Genomic DNA, 18,914 nt, shown 5'->3' with positions numbered 1-18,914 from the left:
CCTTCGATAGCACCTTCCAAACCCTCATACTCTAGCACCTGGAAGGACAAGGGCAGCAGATGCATGGGAACACCACCACCCTCCAAGTCACGTACCATCCTGACTTGGAACTGTATCACCTTTCCTTCTCTGTCGCTGGATCAAAAACCTGGAACTCCCACCCTAACAGCATTGTGGGTGTACCTACACCAGATGGACTGCAACAGTTCAAGAAGGCGGCTCATCATCACCTTCTTGAGCAATTAGGGATCGACAATAAATGCTGGCCTTGCCAGCGATGCTCACATCCCGAGAACAAATAAAAAATGAAAAGCAGAAACCACGTCCATATTTAAGAAATAGGTTAAATAAATAGTTGAAGGAAAGGTGGAAAAGTGATGAGAGCAGGTGAGGCAAATGGAATTGGGACTACTGCTTGTGTGGCCGATGAAGACTAACACTAACTTGTGGGCCAAATAGCCTGTTTCTATGTTATGATATCAATGGAACTATTAGCACCCTTATGTTTGCCAAGTAGGAATCCAGGAAAATGATGTAGGAGGTTTGGTGAAATCATTTCTGCTTAGAATAGTGGCCCAGAATTTCCTGCAAAGACAAGAGCCAGCATGCCAATCTCACAGTTGATAACTTAATTACACTTTACCTGCATTTCTAAATAGCTTTCCTATGCCATAGATGTATCATTACAACGGTGGAAGTCCCCAGGAAAATCTGGGCCATTGTTTTCAATTTTGGGAACACTACTTTAGGAAGAATGTCAAGGCAATGGAGCAAGGATAGCAGAGATGTCCAAAAGAGCAAAGGGAGAGGTTAAGAGATTTTTTTTTTTAATGTAGAAGGTCATTAGAACATGGTCTGTCCTACCTGAAACCATGTGCTGGAAACTGAAACCATGTGGTGTTTTAATAGGTAAGCGGATAAATATACGAAAGATAAATTTAAAAGGAAAAAGGGCAAAGGAATGGAACTAAAGGGATAGCTCTTTCAGAGAATTACTTCATTCTGTGCTGTAAAATTCCATGATTGTGTTGAATTGAAAGCTTGTGTTCATTTCAGAGATAAAGCTTACAATAATCTTTTTCTTGTGACAGAAATAAGCTGACCAACAAAATATCAACATGTTATGTAAAAAAAAAAATTAAGCTCAAAACTTACTCAATAATTGAATACTTTTTAAAAAAAAATCAGTTCCAGGAAAGCAGTTGATGAGAGTGAATATGAAGCTCAAGAGCGTAGGAAGACGCGATGCATCTGGGTGAGTGGATGGAGAGGACTAACTGAGAGAGATGCTGCTGTCCTGATTGTAGAAGAGGCCAGGAATCATCTTCGACAAGACCTGGCTTCGATGGGAATTGAATGGAACCCTGACCAGTTGCTGACTGTGAGAGAGCAGGAGCCTGCTCTGGCTGCTGCTGTATCTAACAACAGTCTGGAACATGATAATACTGCATCCATAGATCAGAATTCAGAGGTAGCTGAGAAGAACCTCAGGGTTACAGAAGTTTCACTGGCTGAGCCATTGGAACATATTTCTTTCAAAATTGAAGTAAATTATGGCAGGAATGTAGAAAGCTTGAATTCCACTTGCAATAAGGAAACTGCTAACGAGCAAACATCAGATGGTCTTCCTGGGGAAAATATTTGTCTCACGGTTGATGGGCATTGTGAGGCAACTGTAGAGAGTTTGGATCGGTCAAAAGTTGGGCAACATTTTCTGAATGATGTACAAGTTGTACAAAATGTTATCAATGCAAAGAATTCCTTTCCAGTAACTAAGGGCAAAAAAAGTGGTGAGGACACTGAAGTGAAGAAGAGTATTGCAGAAAATACAGCTCAAAATTTGCACCAAATTGAGAATGAGAGCGATGCCAATAATGATGTCAATCACAAAGAACGCAATCATCCAATAATTATTAGCGAGGAGAATAATATACAGAGCCCAAATGTTGTTCAGTTCAAGCCGTCCGAGATGTTTTCTGCCACAAAAGAATTTGATGAGAGTTTTCAGTTGGACTCTCAAACTGAAAAGATCATAGAGCATGCTGCTGTGGTGTTCACTTGTGAAAATCAGCAAGAAACCGAAAACACTAAATTGTTAGTGAAAGTCCAATCCAAATCAGAAAATGTTAAGAGCTTAGTTAATATTGAAACAAGTATGAAACAATCTGTTGGTAACACTTCAAATGGAAATGAGACATCGAAAAATAAGTCTGCTGTAAGAGCGAAAACTCTACAGTTAGTACATTCTAGTTGTACTGGTGGTCAGATGCAGAGCTCTGGAAAAGGGGCATCTGCTAACTCGGCTAAATCCATAATCAAATCTCCTAATAGGCTTCCGATTCCATCTTCTGAAACAGGTCTGTCTTTGCTGAAAGACAATGATTTTTCTTTAACTGATACTCAGCTAGAGAATTTCATGCTAGATTACAAGACACCAGCCTCTGTTGAAGAAAGAATCCCAGCTGATTCAGTTCAGAAATTCAATGGCGTATTGAATAATCCAAGTTCCACTGATGGAAAACTCAGTTTACAAGAGTTCTGTGTCCATTCCAGTACTGATTATGAGATGACCCTGAACATGAGTGACAGTTTATTTGATAGTTTCACAGAAATTTCCTCTGGTGATGACATGTATATACAAGGTTTTCCACCTGGCCAGCAACCCCCACCTAAAGCTGATATGATCACTGAAAGCCTGACTTCCTGTAATCAGTTTGTAGAAGGTGGAGTACAGGGTCAAAGTGACAGACAAAAAACTGTTAATGAAGCTTCCGAAGCATATTTACATTGGAATGACTTGTCCTTCAATCTCTCTGATTTTAGAAATTCCTACCAAAATGGCAGTTCTGTCAATTGTAGCCTGCAGGGGTTACAGATGCATAATCTGGACAGAGATACATCTGATATTGCCAATTGCTCAGTATTACAAGAACCGGAGAAGTCGAATAGTCCGATAAAAAGTGGCAACCCGAAGCAAGGCACATTAACTAAAGGGTTACCTAATTGCTTAGTGGAAAATAAGGTGGCAGACAACAGTAATTGGATGTGGTCAGACACTTCATTTGATCTGAGTCCAGGGATGAAAGAGATACTAAACCAATTGCCAGCTTCTTCAGGCCAGAAATATCCAAGTATAAATGAACAAACCAATGACCCAGAGAAGGACCACTGTTCAAAAAAATGCACAGAAATTGATGGTTTTCAGAACCATGCAATGGGAGCCTCTGAAACTCCAAAGCCACAGCATATGCTGGTGTTCTGTCAAACAGAGCAAACTCTTAATCAGGTGTCACTAAATGAAAGCAAAAAAACAGGTGCAAGTAACCAGTCATCAGTTTTAGAAATGGAAAAACTACCTGAGTCCAGGCCGGATAGTCGGAATGAAGTTCCTCCAACACCTCCCAATGAACCTGTGACTCCCAGAATCAAAATAGCCTTGACTGCAGCGACAGCTGAAAAGTGCAAAAAGCAGTCTTTGCCATCGACAACCCCTGTTTGCACATCTCATCATTCTGTTTTTGGAGGAGCAGGAAATCCCACATCACATCAGGCTGACTGTCGTCCTGTGATGAACAATAATGGTGATGCTGATGGTTCTTTCGTAGGTGAAGGCTTTTTGCTTCAACTTTCTCAAGACAATTTGTCGCCACCTTCTGTCTCCTGCAGTGCAGAAACATTCACCATTATTGATGTGGCAAGTAGCCAAGCCCTTTTCCAGACATTTATAAAGGAGTGGAAAAGTAAACAAAGATTTGCACTAGCAGCTGCCTGTGAGAAAAAAGCACGTGTTCTGACACCCAGCTCAGAGATAGGTGGTAGGTTTAAGCAAGGTGGGTAATACATCTATATTTATACAAAGTATCAGCTTGTGCTGTAACAGACTACTCTAAAGGGTGCCTCAGTCACATTCCGCATGATATGTTTACCCACAGACTAATTATACAAGTTTATTTCTTATTAAACATGAAATGGATTTTCTGTCTTGCCATTGCCTACTCAGAAAATTTCTAATCTCTATTGTGCTGCCCAGTGAGAAAAAAATAAGTTTCTCCAGATGAAAGGAAAGTTGGAATGTAACAACCCTGTTCCCTAATCCTAGTGTCTGCCTCATTATGGTGCCTCATTCACGACATCAAAAGAGCTGCCACCAGTGTGACATTCACTTTTCCCACTTTGCAAAACAATCATCCTATGGCTGCTCAAAAATTGCCAATTTAGTGGTGAATTAAGGACAATTTTGTTTTTTTCCCCCTCTGCTGTACCTGCCCTGGGAGTGTTTGATGGGACAGTGTAGAGAGAGCTTTGCTCTGTATCGAACCCTTTTTTTGGGGCTCCTGGCCCATTGCGAGCCGGAATGAGAGACTCGAGCTCATTTGGATGAAGATCCTTTCTGCTAGAGGAGAATTCCATCCCATCAGTATGACTTGTATTTGAGCCCAGGTTTTGATATCTAACCCCCTTACCACCTAGTTCACTAATTTTTGAAGTATTTTTTTAAAATGGTGTTCTGATTTGCCAAAGGCAGGATTTTTTATACAAATCCTTATTTTATTTTGCGAGGGTTGGTGGGGGGAGTGGGGAGCTGGGCAGAGAAAGGGTTCAAATTGTTTAAACTTTTCAAAGATAACAATAGTAAAATACATATCCCTCTTGGTTGCAAATGCCTCCTTTGGTTCATCTCTCAAACAATCACATAGACTCGGTGTAGTTGATGACTATTCAGGTGAATAAATTAACATCAAGCATTAGTATTTACATTTGAACATTGAGTGCATGCTTGTGGAATGTAAAGGAATTAGTTATTACTGTATGAATCGTACAAAATTTTTAATTCATTTTAATGCCTTCATTTATTTTCTAGTCCAGACTACTGTAAAGATTCAGGCCAAGACAAATGGATTTGAACTGAGCAGCCACAAAGACCTTGTTGTGATAGGTTTGTGTGTGTCTTGGGGAGGGAAGGATGCTTATTACGTCTCCTTGCAGGAGTGTCAGGAAAGTACTGGTAAGAAAATGGCTTAAATAACACCTTAGCTCAACCTAAATTAGACTGGCAGATCTTTCCTCTGGATTGATTTGTTAGACTGCCATCTCTCTCAATAATCAACACATCCTAATCCAATCAGATTGAGGACCCAGTAGTAAATATAAATATAATTTAGTTTGGTGTTTATCAACTATATGCAAATAAGTCCTGTGATGTATAGAAGTTGCAGTTGCTGTCACTCTCACAAATGTACTTTGGGACATTTTGCTATGTTAAAGGCACTATATAAATGCTATTTGTTGTTGTACACTGCCCTCTGGAAAAGAATGTCAGAACACTTAAACTGATACCACAGTTATTGTATATCCATTTAAAAGTATATTTTTTTTAAAAGGACATTTAAGCAACAGTTTGGCTCCTCCGCCTCTAGACCCTGAGCTATCTGTGAAAGAAAGGCTTCTCCATGTACGTTCATGTTTACAGCAGGGTGCAACTGCTGAGGTACAACGTTCTGTTGTTATGTATGACTTTAAGCAACACTACAAAACTCTCCTTGAGGCTTGCAACATCTCCATGGAAGGCATTTATGAAGATCCAAAGGTTATAATTCATTTTTGCTGGAATTCTGAGTCAGTTCGAAAGGAACTAACTTCCACTCCATTTCTTGATTGTCATTTTGAAAACTAAACTGACAGTAAATGTTTGTTTTCTCTTCTAGGTGGCATGTTGGCTGCTCGATCCTGGCTCCAAAGAGCGAACACTTCATAATATGGTGACCAACTTTCTCCCCCAGCAGCTTGCACTACTGGAAGGAATGGGCACTAGTCATGGCATTCAGAGTCTCGGGCTGGGTGCGAACACGGATAACTCAGGCCGTCACAGAGCCTCCATAGAATCAGTGTTGGTCTACAATATAATGAATGAACTTAATTTGCTGCTTAAGAAAGAAAATCTGCAAGGTATAGTGGAGGTCCTGTTGTACAAGACAGGTATAGGTCATGCATTGAAAAATATAGATTGAGTACTTTAAAAATGTCTTTTGGACAAATGTTTGTATTTGGTTTAAATTTTGTTTTAAAACCTTGCTGCTGAATCAGCCAAATTTGGGATGTAATTACAGTAGATGACAGTTAATGGAGATATTTATTGAAGAAGGACTGTAACAGGACATAGGCTAGCAGATTGGGCAGACAAGTGACAGATAAAATTTAATACAAATAAGTGTGATGTGATGCATTTTGGCAGAAGGGATAGGGAGAGTCAGTATGGACTTAATGACACTGTTCTAAAGAGTGTGCAGGGACTGAAGGACCTGTGGCTTCAAGTGTATAGATCTTTGAAGGTGGCAGGACATATTGAAAGAGTAATTAGCAAAGCAAATGGGATCTTGGGCTTCATAAATAGAGGTATTGAGTACAACACAGGGAAGTTATGCGGAACTTATTTAAAGCTCTGGTTAGGCCACAATTAGAGTATTGTCTAATTCTGGTCACCGCACTTTAGGAGGATGTGAGGGTCCTTGAGAAGGTGCAGAGGAAATTTACCAGGATAGTTCCAGGGATGAAGGAATTTAGCTACAAGGTTAGGTTGGAGAAGCTGGGGCTGTTCTCCTTGGAGCAAAGGAGGTTGAGAGGAGATTTAATAGAGGTGTACAAGATTATGACAGGTGTAGATAAGGTAGATAAAGCAAACCTGTTCCCATTAGCTGATGGTACTAGGGGACACAGATTTAAGGTTTTGGACAAGAGATACCAGGGTGGATGTGAGGAAGAACTTTTTTTACACAGTGAATGGTAATGGCCTGGTACTTGCTGCCTATGCTGTCTGTGAGGGTGTTGGAAACAGAGATGATCAATGATTTCAAAACGAAATTAAATAGGAACTTGAGGGGAATAAACTTGCAGAGCTATGGGGATAGAGCAGCGGGGAATGGAACTGATTGGAATGTTCTACAGAGAGCTGGCATGGACTCAATGGAATGAATGGCCTGATTCTGTGCATTATGTCTCTGACTCTATGAATATGATGGGTGGGGGGAGAACTTGGCATTAGAAATGCTATACCATCTATGAAGAATGGTCTAGTTTAGCATCTTAAAATAATGATTAGATACTTTAAACAATGGATGGATGATAGAGCCTCATGGTAGTTGTGCATCGTGATTTCTAGCAAAATTTCAAAAAGCTTTCGGTAATTCTGTTGGATTGATGGGCAGATTTTAAGCAGGATAACACCAACAACTTGCATTAAAGGTCCTATATAAATGTAATGAAAGGTCCCGAGATGTTTTCCAGGAGCATTATAAACAAAATATGACGCCAAGCCATATAAGGGCATATTAAGTCAGCTGACCAAAAGCTTTGTGCCTGAAAGAAGGTAAGTGAGGTAGAGAGGCAGAGAGGGCATAGGGAAGGAATTTCAGAGCTTAGGACCTAGCCAACTGAAGGTACGGATTAAAATCGGGGATGCTCAAGAGGTCAGAATTAGATGAGTGCAGATATCTCGGAGGGTTGTAGGGCTGGTGGAGATTACAGAGATAGGGAGGGGCGAGGCCATGGATGGATTTGAAAACCAGGATGAGAATTTTAAAATCAAGCCATTGCTTGACCGGGAGCCAATGTCGGTCAGTTAGCACATGGGTGATAGGGGAACATGACTTGGTGCGAGTTAAGACACGGGCAGTAGAGTTTTGGATGACCGCAAGTTTAAGGAGAGTAGAATGTGGGAGACCAGCCAGGGAGTACGTTGGAATTGTCAAGTCTGGAATTAACAAAAGCATAAATGAGAGTTTGGGCAGCAGATGAGCTGGGTCAAGGGCAAAAGGGGTGATGTTACGAAGGTGGAAATAGGTGGTCTTGGTGATGGCATGAATATGTGGTCAGAAGTTCATCTCGGGGCCAAATACGATACCAAGGTTGTGAACAGACTGATTGATTTAATCTCGGACTGTTAACCAGGGAGAGGGATGGAGTCGGAAGCTAGGGGATGGAGTTTGGAGCAGGGACCAAAATCAATGGCTTCAGTCTTCCCAACATTTAATTGGAAATTTCTGCTCATCCAGTACTGGATGTTGGATAAGCAGTCTGATAATTTAGCAACAGTGGAGGTGTCGAGAGAGGTGGCGGCGAGGTAGAGCTAGGTGTCTTCAGCGTATATATAAAAACTAATGCCGTGCTTTCGGATGATGTCACCAAGGGGCAGCAGGATAGTGATTAACATATGAATATACAAAAAAGAACAGGGAAAAAAACAATTAGCCCATCTAATCCGTCCCCTGTAGACGTGATGCAATTAACATGTGCCATTAATCCATTCCTACCTATCCTGCAATCCACTGGGACAGGCAAAACACCAGAGGAAAAAACCTTGTGCTAATTTCAGAAAACACTCTTGTGGAATTCCTTTCTGACCCCCAAAGGTAATCGAACAAGCTCCAGGAGTCTATGGTGACTGATCAATAGTCACAGCTAAAGCAAACTGTCTTGTACAACTTTGTCTTTTACTTGCAGGAACCCATCCAGCAGCCTTTGAAGACCTGTAGCAAATCCATACCCATTGCATGGTTTAGCAAACTAATCCACAGGTTGCGGAAAAGGGAACTGTTGCCTAGCCTAACTCTGCTTTCTTAATTTGTAAGAATGCTTCCTAGACCTTTTTTTAAAATCGAGCTTAAATAACTCAATAATCTAAACAGAATTTTTTCCCTTCATTATTTCAAAGACCTCAATAATGCTTCCTTGAAATCGATACATTTTCAGTTAAAAAGCCCCAGTTTCCTGAACCTATTTTGGTAACTGAGTCCTAAGGCAACGTATTGTACTAAAATAAAAGCAAAATACTGCGGATGCTGGAAATCTGAAATAAAAACAAGAAATGCTGGAACCACTCAGCAGGTCTGGCAGCATCTGTGGAAAGAAAGATAACCTTTGACATTTCTAATATTTGCTAGTTCCATAACCTTTGACATTTCTAATATTTGCTAGTTCCATAACCTTTGACATTTCTAATATTTGCTAGTTCCGAAGAAGGGTCACTCACCCGAAACTCTGCTTCTCTTTCCACAGATGCTGCCAGACCTGCTGAGTGGTTCCAGCATTTCTTGTTTTTATAATGTATTGTACTAGTTGTATTTGCATAGGCAGAGGATAGTTATTAATATGGGGTCCAGTCTAGTGAAGACCCAGAGGAATTCATGCTGGCACTGTTGTTCTTCACCACCTTTATCAATGATTTGGATAAAAGCATTGGGCAGCAATTCTTAAGTTTGCTGAAGACACAAAGGATTTGTGCAGGAATTAGGACTCCAATTGAAATAAATAGATTAGAGGTTGCTCTATGTATATTGGGATAATGGGCCAGTGTGTGAGGTCTATCCTTCAATTAGGATAAATGCAATTTGATGCATTTGGAGCAGGGTAATTCCAGGCATTCATATACCATGTAGGATTATCCACTTATCTCGGGAGAGGGATCTGGAGGTTATAGTTCAGAAAACATTGAACACCAGTATTGTGAAGCTGTAGGGAAGGTGACTCTGGTGTTGGAGTGGATACTTAAGACAATTAAGTATGAAACTAGAAAGACAATGCTTGCCTTATGCAAGGCCTTCGTACAACTGCAACTCGAATACTGTGCATAATTTGGATCCCCCTTACAAGGTGTGAGATGCCAAAACTCGAGAAAAGGACTAGAAAAATGATATTCATTGTTATGAGTTTTCATTATCATGACTGGTTCAGTAAACTGGGGCCTTTTTACTGGAGAAGTAAAGTCTTTGAGGGAACGTAATTGAGATCTTTAAAATAATGAAGGGAATAGATTTTGTTTGGAAGGATAGATTATTTGTGTTCGATAAGGAGAGAACCAGGAGGCATCAGTACAAAATCTGAAAACAGAATTGGGTTAGATGCCTGGAAATATTTATTTTTGCAATGGATCATCAACCGCATGAAATACATTGCTGAAAATGAGGGAGTGCGGATTTGCTACGAGACTTCAAAGGGGAGCTAGGCAAGTTCCTCGCGTGGAAGGCATCATAAGTTATAGAAGGTAGATGGAGAACTGGCTCTAAATGTTGATATCAGTTACTGCAGTCACCTTGAGCTTGCATGATTCCCTTAGGGAGACTCCACTCTGATCCCCAGAATTGCTTCCTGAATTGGCCTACTTTTCTTTTTCTGTTTTTGTATCGACCTGGAGATTGCACTACTGATGGGGAGGTGGGTGACCCGTGAGTTAACTGAATCAGTCTGGTTGTAAATTTGGTCTCTTCCTGTTCTTTGTATGTATATATTTATGTCTGCATGTAATGCTGGGCAAGTTTGGAGTGGTGTATGGTATGTGTTACAAGAAAGTCCTCTTCATTATGCTTGTGCATGTTTAGTGTTATTTGATTGAGCAATAGCAGTGTGGTGATTGTGTGTTGGTTAGGTTCTTATTAAAAATATGAAGGAATATTTCCAGTTGGTGGAACACCGACCTGTAGGAAAGGAAGAGGTAGAAAATGAGCCAACTTAAAAAAAAAAAAATTACATTATCAAAAATTGTTCTGTGTTGGCAAATACTGGGGTGGATCTGTGACCTTGAGTGTATGTTTGTTGGTACTGGGTTTCTTTTGCACCTGGAAGTTAAAATTAATGAAAGACCTCATAGCCCATTTGAATATATCACTAACTACGATAATTGTTATTGTACGGTTCAATTGTTCTTTCTGGTGGTAGAAATTAAAAATTGGTGTGATTTGTACAACAGTACAAGCCATCATCCGATCAGAGTTTTACAATTCAAAATTACAAATCAAAGCTATGCAGTCCTGTAACATTCAGCTGTAAATGGTGTTGGATGCTTAAAAACAAATAACTGGAGGAGGAGGCTCTATGTCCTCCCCATCCTCAATGATGGCTGAGCCCAGCATGTGAGTGCAAAAGACAAGGCTGAAGCATTTCCAACCATCTTCAGCCAGAAGTGCCGAGTGGATGATCCATTCTTCCTGAAGTCCCCAGCATCACAAATGCCATTCTTCAGCGAATTCACGTGACATCAAGAAATGGATACAGCAAACGCTTTGGGCCCTGACGATATTTGGCTGTAATACTGAAGAATTGTGCTCCAGAACCAGCTGTGCCCCTAACCAAGCTCTTCCGGTCCAGCTACAACACTGGTATCTACTCGACAATGTGGAAAATTGCCCAGGAACGTCTTGTCCACTAAAAGCTGGACAAATCTAATCTGGCCAATTACTGCCCCATCAACCTACTCTCAATCATCACCTAAATGATGGAAGATGTCGTTGACAGTGTTGTCAAGTGGCACTCACTCAGCAATAACCTGCTCACTGATGCTCAGTTTGTGGTCCATCAAGACCACTTGGCTCTAGACCTTATTATAGCCTTGGACCAAACATGGGCAAAAGAGCTGAATTCCAGAGGCAAGGTGAGAGTGACTGCCCTTGACATCAAAGCAGCATTTGACTGATTATGGTATCAAGGAGCCCTGGTAAAACTGGAGACGTTGGGAAGTGGTGGGGGAAAAACTATGCACTGGTTGGAGTCATACCTAGCACAAAGGACGACGGTTGTGGTTGTTGGAGGCGAATCACCTCAATCCTAGGACATTGCTGCAGGAGTTCTTCAGGGTGGTGGCCTAGACCCAACCATCTTCAGCTGCTTTATCAATGATCTTCCCCCAACCATAAGGTCAGAAGTGGCAATGTTCGCTGATGAATGCAGTGTAGGTACTGAAGCAGTCCAATGCCTGCATGCAACAAGACCTGGACAACTGATAAATGGCAAGTAACATATGTGCCACACAAGTTCCAGGCAATGGCCATCTCCGACAAGAGAATCTAACCATCTCTCCTTGACATTAAACAGCATTACCATCATTGAATCCATCAGCATTAACATCCTGGGGGTTACCATTGACCAGAAACTTAACTGGACCAACCATATAAATGCTGTGACTGAGATGCCAGTTGGTAACTTCTGTATCTTGTGGAGGATTTTTCTCCCCTATGGTGTTAAATTTTACCAGCAAGTAACTGTCTCTACTCTGTTGTAGACCTGTTTTGGAATGTTGAAATGAAGACTCAGTATTGCCTGGCCTTGCTGGAAATGAATGGAATAGGATTCAGTACAACTGAATGTGAGAACCAGAAATACCTAATGCAGGCTAAGCTAGCTATCCTAGAAGAACAGGCTTACCAGCTAGTAGGCCACAGCTTCTCTCTGACCAGCCCAGATGATATTGCTGAGGTAAGATTGTATAATATATCTGAAATAATGTTGGGGAGCATTGTACAGAGTTTTTATTAAGAGGACTAGCGAGGGTATGAGATATCATTTAACCCTTTCACTGGAGAAGTTGTCAATTCAGTTACTTTGAATATGTCTTCTGTTAGCTTCAGTGCAATTCGGTGTTTGAATTTTAGTGACTGTCAGAACTGAGTTCAGGTCCCAATATTGGCATTCAATGTTTTTGGAAGAATTTAGACTGAATACTGAGTTTAAATACAAACTTGCTGTGCTGCAATATCCTATTCAAATCTAAGATATATTAACATTTCATTCCATTCAACACTCCTCAGGACTCCTGTTTTATTTATTTGGATTTTATACATTTTAGGGCGGCAGTGGTTAGCACCGCAGCCTCACAGCTCCAGCGACTCAGGTTCTGTTCTGGGTACTGCCTGTGCGGAGTTTGCAAGTTCTCCCTGTGACCGCCTGGGTTTCCGCTGGGTGCTCCGGTTTCCTCCCACAGCCAAAGACTTGCAGGTTGATAGGTAAATTGACCATTGTAAATTGCCCCTAGTGTCGGTAGGTGGTAGGAGAATGGTGGGGATGTGGTAGGAAATATGGGATTAATGTAGGATTAGTATAAATGGGTGGTTGTTGGTCGGCACAGACTTGGTGGGCGAAGGGCCTGTTTCAGTGCTGTATCTCTCTATGACATGAGCTTTATGTTGATTTTGAACAGAGTGAATAGATTTCACCGCCCTAATTATTTTAGTAAAAGCCCCATAGGAATTGCAAATTTTAAACAAACACTTACAAAATACCCAAAGACCTTCGATATGGTGAGGTAGCCGGGGCCAGGTGACCAGTGGGGCACCCAAAGCTACGTTTCAAGGACGCTTGCAAGCGTGACATGAAGGCCCTAACTGTCAACTGTCGCACTTGGGAAGCACTGGCTGGCGAAAGAGGGAAATGGCAACACATCCTGTGGACTGGTGTGCAATACCACAATGACCAGTTGCTACAGCAGCTTGGCAACAGACACCAACATCAAAAACAACAACTCACAGCATCACTTGGCAGCTTCACTTGTGGCAGAAGCTGCCTCTCAAGAATTGGCCTTCATAGCCATCAACAAATGTGCACCAAGAGAAGACACCCCACTTAAATGATTTGTTTGCTGCATGTCTGTCATCATTCATAGATGGAAGGATGCCAGACCATACAAAATACCTGATAGTGTGAAATGTCATTGCACAATGCAGCCCAATTCTAAACTTGCTTCCTTTGCCCTAACCAAAATTTCAGACGCAGATTTAATTCTTGTTCCAGGTTCTATTTTCAGAGCTCAAACTGCCTCCTAATGGCGATACCAACACTAATGGCAAACGGACACTTGGCTCCACAAGGAGGACAGCACCAGTGGGAGGGCGTTGCAGGTTGTCCAAACAATTCAGCACAAATAAGGTAATTGTCTAGTTCTTGTGCAAATCTTTTTTTTCTATTGATCAAAAAAGTACAAAGGAAATGATTGGGAGTTATGTGTGGTTTGTTTTAGAAATGGGAGTGGAATACACATCTGAATATTTGTTTAGAAGCTGATTGGTGAGTGAGCAGTGGAAATAAGTGAGATGTGTATCCATGCATTGTAAATTGAGAAAACATTTGACAAAGTGAAACATGGAAGATTAATAGATGTCCTGCAAAGTGCTGGAATAAATTGCAAAGACATGAGACTTCCAAGGAATCTTTATTAGCAACAGCAAGAAACAATGAGAGTGAATGATTTAAAACAGGCGACAATCATAAGAGTAGTGAGATAAGGGTGTGTCACATTACAGACTTTTTAACATTTAAGCTAAATTCATTATGGGAAACATTCTGGATAACTTTAATTTCAAGATCCATGGAAAATTGATAAACAACTGAAGGGATACAGTACCAGTTGCTGATGCATTACAATCATACATAAGGTATATCAGACTAGTTTGGCATGTAGATTGAAAGTAAATACTGAGACTGTGTTAATGGTAAGTACAAAGATCGAGAACCTCCCAAAAATTGATGTTTGCATGAACAAAAAAAAACTGAGCAAGCTAATTAAAATAGTTTTTTTTAGATAGAGTAATAAAGAAATCAAGCAAAAGATAGCAATTGCAAGAGGTAGTAAATGCTTAAGTGTTAATTGTGATCAAAGGAATTTTAGTTGGTTGGAGGCTTTTGAGTTGTGGCACAATAGACTATATACACAAAATTATTTGGACGTGAGTGACTAATGAGAGTGTCCATAAACCAGCACAAAGTGATGATGCTAATTATGATCAGAAAAATTGTATGTTGTGGCCACATTATATCTCAGCTGAGACTAACACATTCATACAGCAATGTAAATATTTGCAAGACACTAAACATGAAATGGAGACTAGTATTTATAGTAACTTTAGGTATCACTGAATAATGCATGTTTTTCTCTTGTGTGCCATTTGTTTATATATCTAATTTTTTGTATGCTTTGCCAACTTATTACATTTACTTTGCTTATAAAGCATAGACCCTTAAAAACATAAATCTGAAACATGAATCTGATCAATCCTTTGTCTATTACGCCATTCAAATGTTTTAGGAAGTATTGGAGAAATTGAAGCCACTTCATCCTTTACCAGGCTTAATCTTGGAATGGAGGAGAATTACTAATGCAATGACCAAAGTGGTGTTCCCACTACAGAGAGAGAAGCACCTGCATCCACAGCTGGGAATGGAGAGGATCTACTCCATCTCACAGACACACAGTGCCACAGGTAAATGCTAATGTCACTTTGAACTCATTTTGCATAGGCAAAGGACAATGAGCCCTGACAGAATTTCCATCAATAAAAGCTCATTGTAACATTGATAATTTCTTCAATGTAACAGAAACACAAACCTTAGAGAGAGCTTTTTAAATCTGCCTGGAAATAAAAAAAAAAAGTAGTAAGTCAAGTAGGTCATTTGGCCCATCAAGCCTGTTCTGTCATTGTCATTGTAGTGATATGATAAGGCTACTCAGGCAGCACCTTCCAAACCCACGACCTCTACCACCTAGAAGGACAAGGGCAGCAGATGCATGGGAACACCACCATCTGAAAGATCCCCCCGCAAGTCACACACCATCCTGACTTGGAACTATATCACCGTTCCTTCACTGTCGCTGGGTCAAAATCTTGGAACTCCCTTCCTAATAGCACTGTGGGTGTACCTACCCCTCATGGACTGCAGCGGTTCAAGAAGGCAGCTCATCACCACCTTCTCGTGGGCAATTAGGGATGGGCAATAAATGCTAGCCAGCGATGCCCACATCCCATGAAAAACAAATTTTAAAAAATGTTTAAGATCCCAATTCCTCAAGCTTTCTCCCGATCTCTCAATATGCTTACTTACTGCTGTCAGGCCATTGAAACATCCCATACTTTGTAATCAAGTTATTGAGAGAAGGACTTTGGTAGTGTTTCAAACCAATAAGAAAATACAGAAAACAGTTGTCAAATTGTAAGGAACTGAAAATGCAGAAATATAAGTTAAATTGTCTGCTGGCAGAAAGTCTGCCTCCCCCAAAGTCATGCATTTATGCAAATGATTTAATGAGGTAAAAAGGTGCTGTCTGAGAAATTAAGCCATTTATATCAGACTTGCACCTGACTTTTAAGTTAATCTTGTAGAAAGTGAGGTTTGTTATCTGCGTGACTTGACAAACCTGAAAGTGGTTGAGATGACAGGCTTTGAATGTTCACAAACTTACTTTAAAATATCACCTTTGAAGCTATTAGAAAAATATTTTCTTAGCTGTGTAACTAAGTGCAAACTGCTTTTAAACACTGAAAGGCATGGAATTCTTTTGCTTCTCATATTAACATCATAGTACCCTTACCAGAGGAGGTAAGAGTGACTGCCCTTGATATCAAGGCGGTATTTGACTGAGTATGACATCAAGGAGCCCGAGCAAAATTGAGGAATCTGGGGAAACTCTCCACTGGTTGGGGGTCATAACTAGCACAAAGGAAGCTGGTTGTGTTTGTGGGAGGCCAAACATCTCAGCCCCAGGACATCACTGCAGGTGTTCCTCATGGCAGTTCCTAGGCCCAACCATCTGCAGCGATTTTCATCAATGACCTGCCCTCCATCAAAAGGTCATAAGGTTTGCTGATAATGGCACAGTGTTTAGTTCAATTTGCAACTCCTCATATACTGAAGCAGATGGTGCCCAAGTGCATCAAGACTTGGACAACATTCAGGCTTGGGCTGATTAGTTACAAATAAAATTAGTGCCACACAAGTGCCAGCCAATGTCCATCTCCAATAAGAGAGAACTTAACCATCTTCCCTTGACATTCAATGGCATTACCATCACTGAATCCCCCATCATCAACATCCTGGGGGTTACCATTGACCAGAAACTTAATTGGACCAGCCATATAAATACTGTGGCTACAACAGCAGATCAGAGGCTGAGGCTGGGAATTCTGCAGCAAGTAACTCACCTCCTAACTCCCCAAAACCTGTCCTACATCTTCAAGGCATTTACCCTCCACTACTGGCGCACTGTGGCTGCAGTGTATATCATCTGCAAGATACTGCAGTGATATACTATTTGCTAAGACTCCGTCGACAGCACCTTCCAAACCCGTGACCTCTACCACCCAGAAGGACGAGGGCAGCAAATGCATGAGCACACCACCATCTGCAAATTCCCCTCCAAGCCACACACCAAATATATTGCCGTTGCTTCGCTCTTGCTGGGTCAAAAACCTGATGCATGCTCCCTAACAGCATTGTGGGTGTACCTACACCACAGGATGTCCCTGACGACCACGTTTGCAGGAAGTGTATCCATCTGCAACTACTGGCTACCCGCATTACGGAGCTGGAGCTGCGGGTGGATTTACTGTGGAGCATCTGTGATGCTGAGGACATCGTGGATAGCATGTTTAGTGAGGTGGTCACACCGCAGGTAATGGCTGCATAGGCAGAAAAGCGATGGGTGACCACCTGACGGAGTAGTAGATGCAGGCAGGTAGTGCAGGAGTCCCCTGTGGCCGTCCCCCTCTCAAACAGATATACCGCTTTGGATATTGTTGGGGGGATGACCTCCCAGGGGAAAGCAGCAACAGCTAAGTTCGTGGCACCATGGAGGACTCTGCTGCACAGCAGGGGAGGAAAAGGGTTGGAAGAGCTATAGTGATAGGGGATTCTATCGCAAGGGGTGCAGATAGGTGTTTCTGTGGCCGCAAACGAGACTCCAGGATGGTATGTTGCCTCCCTGGTGCGAGGGTCAAGGATGTCTCGGAGCGGCTGCAGGAAATTCTGAAAGGGGAGGGTGAGCAGCCAGAGTTCGTGGTCCATACTGGTACTAACGACATAGGCAGGAAGAGAGATGAGGTCCTGCAAAGTGAATATGGGGAGTTAGGCAGAAGGTTAAAAAGCAGGACCTCTAGGGTTGTAATCTCAGGATTACTCCCTGTGCCACATGCTAGTGAGGGTAGGAATAGGAGGATAAGGCAAATGAATGCGTGTCTGAAAATCTGGTGTAGGCGGGAGGGCTTCAGCTACTTGGATCATTGGGATCTCTTCTGGTGCAGAGGTGACCTGTACAAGAAGGACGGGTTGCATCTAAAGTGGAGGGAGATCAATATCCTTGCGGGGAGGGTTGCTAGTACTACTTGGGAGGGTTTAAACTAGTCTTGCAGGGGGATGGGACCCAAAGTAGTAGTCTCTCCGATGAGATAGTTGAGGCAAATGTAGAGGTTAAAGCAAGCAAGTCCAGTAGGCAGGCCAGGCAGGGGCAGGACAGGGAGTGTGAAAGATCTGATGGGCTAAACTGCATTTACTTTAATGCAAGAAGCCTGACAGGTAAGGCAGATGAAAAAAGAACTATACAGCACAGGAACAGGCCATTCGACCCTCCAAGCCTGCGCCGATCTTGATGCCTGACTAAACTAAAACCTTCTGCACTTCCGGGGACCGTGTCCCTCTATTCCCATCCTATTCATGTATTTGTCAAGATGTCTCTTAAACGTTGCTATCGTACCTGCTTCCACCACCTTCCCCGGCAGCAAGTTCCAGGCACTCACCACCCTCTGTGTAAAGAACCTGCCTCGCACATCCCCTCTAAACTTTGCCCCTCTCACCTTAAACCTATGTCCCCTAGTAACTGACTCTTCCACCCTGGGAAAATGCTTCTGACTATCCACTCTGTCCATGCGGCTCATAACTTTGTAAACCTCTATCATGTCGCCCCTCCACCTCCGTCGTTCCAGTGAAATCAATCCGAGTTTATCCAACCTCTCCTCATAGCTAATGCCCTCCAAACCAGGCAACATCCTGGTAAACCTCCTCTGTACCCTCTCCAAAGCCTCCACGTCCTTCTGGTAGTGTGGCGACCAGAATTGCACGCAATATTCTAAGTGTGGCCTAACTAAAGTTCTGTACAGCTGCAGCATGACTTGCCAATTTTTATACTCCGTGCCCTGACCGATGAAGGCAAGCATGCCGTATGCCTTCTTGACTACCTCATCCACCTGAGTTGCCACTTTCAGTGACCTGTGGACCTGTACGCCCAGATCTCTCTGCCTGTCAATACTCCTAAGGGTTCTGCCATTTACTGTATACTTCCCACCTGCATTAGACCTTCCAAAATGCATTACCTCACATTTGCCCAGCTT

General features: G+C 41.9%; 1 protein-coding gene across 2 annotated transcripts in view; it reads left to right on the top strand.

The window, feature by feature from the left end:
• Positions 1–18,914, top strand: part of polq (polymerase (DNA directed), theta) — a 126,009-nt gene that overhangs the window by 63,726 nt on the left and 43,369 nt on the right. For both annotated transcript variants that reach the window (XM_068040833.1, XM_068040834.1), the window contains exons 19-25: positions 1,189–3,830; positions 4,862–5,005; positions 5,382–5,587; positions 5,706–5,946; positions 12,047–12,240; positions 13,552–13,686; positions 14,843–15,017. In XM_068040833.1, the coding sequence (XP_067896934.1) occupies positions 1,189–3,830; positions 4,862–5,005; positions 5,382–5,587; positions 5,706–5,946; positions 12,047–12,240; positions 13,552–13,686; positions 14,843–15,017 (3,737 nt within the window). The remainder of the gene's footprint in view (positions 1–1,188; positions 3,831–4,861; positions 5,006–5,381; positions 5,588–5,705; positions 5,947–12,046; positions 12,241–13,551; positions 13,687–14,842; positions 15,018–18,914) is intronic.

Source organism: Heterodontus francisci, chromosome 10 (genome assembly GCF_036365525.1).
Source record: "Heterodontus francisci isolate sHetFra1 chromosome 10, sHetFra1.hap1, whole genome shotgun sequence".
Lineage (NCBI taxonomy): Eukaryota > Metazoa > Chordata > Chondrichthyes > Heterodontiformes > Heterodontidae > Heterodontus > Heterodontus francisci.
The sequence above is the reverse complement of the archived record's forward strand: the minus strand, read 5'-3'. Positions and strand labels throughout refer to the sequence as shown.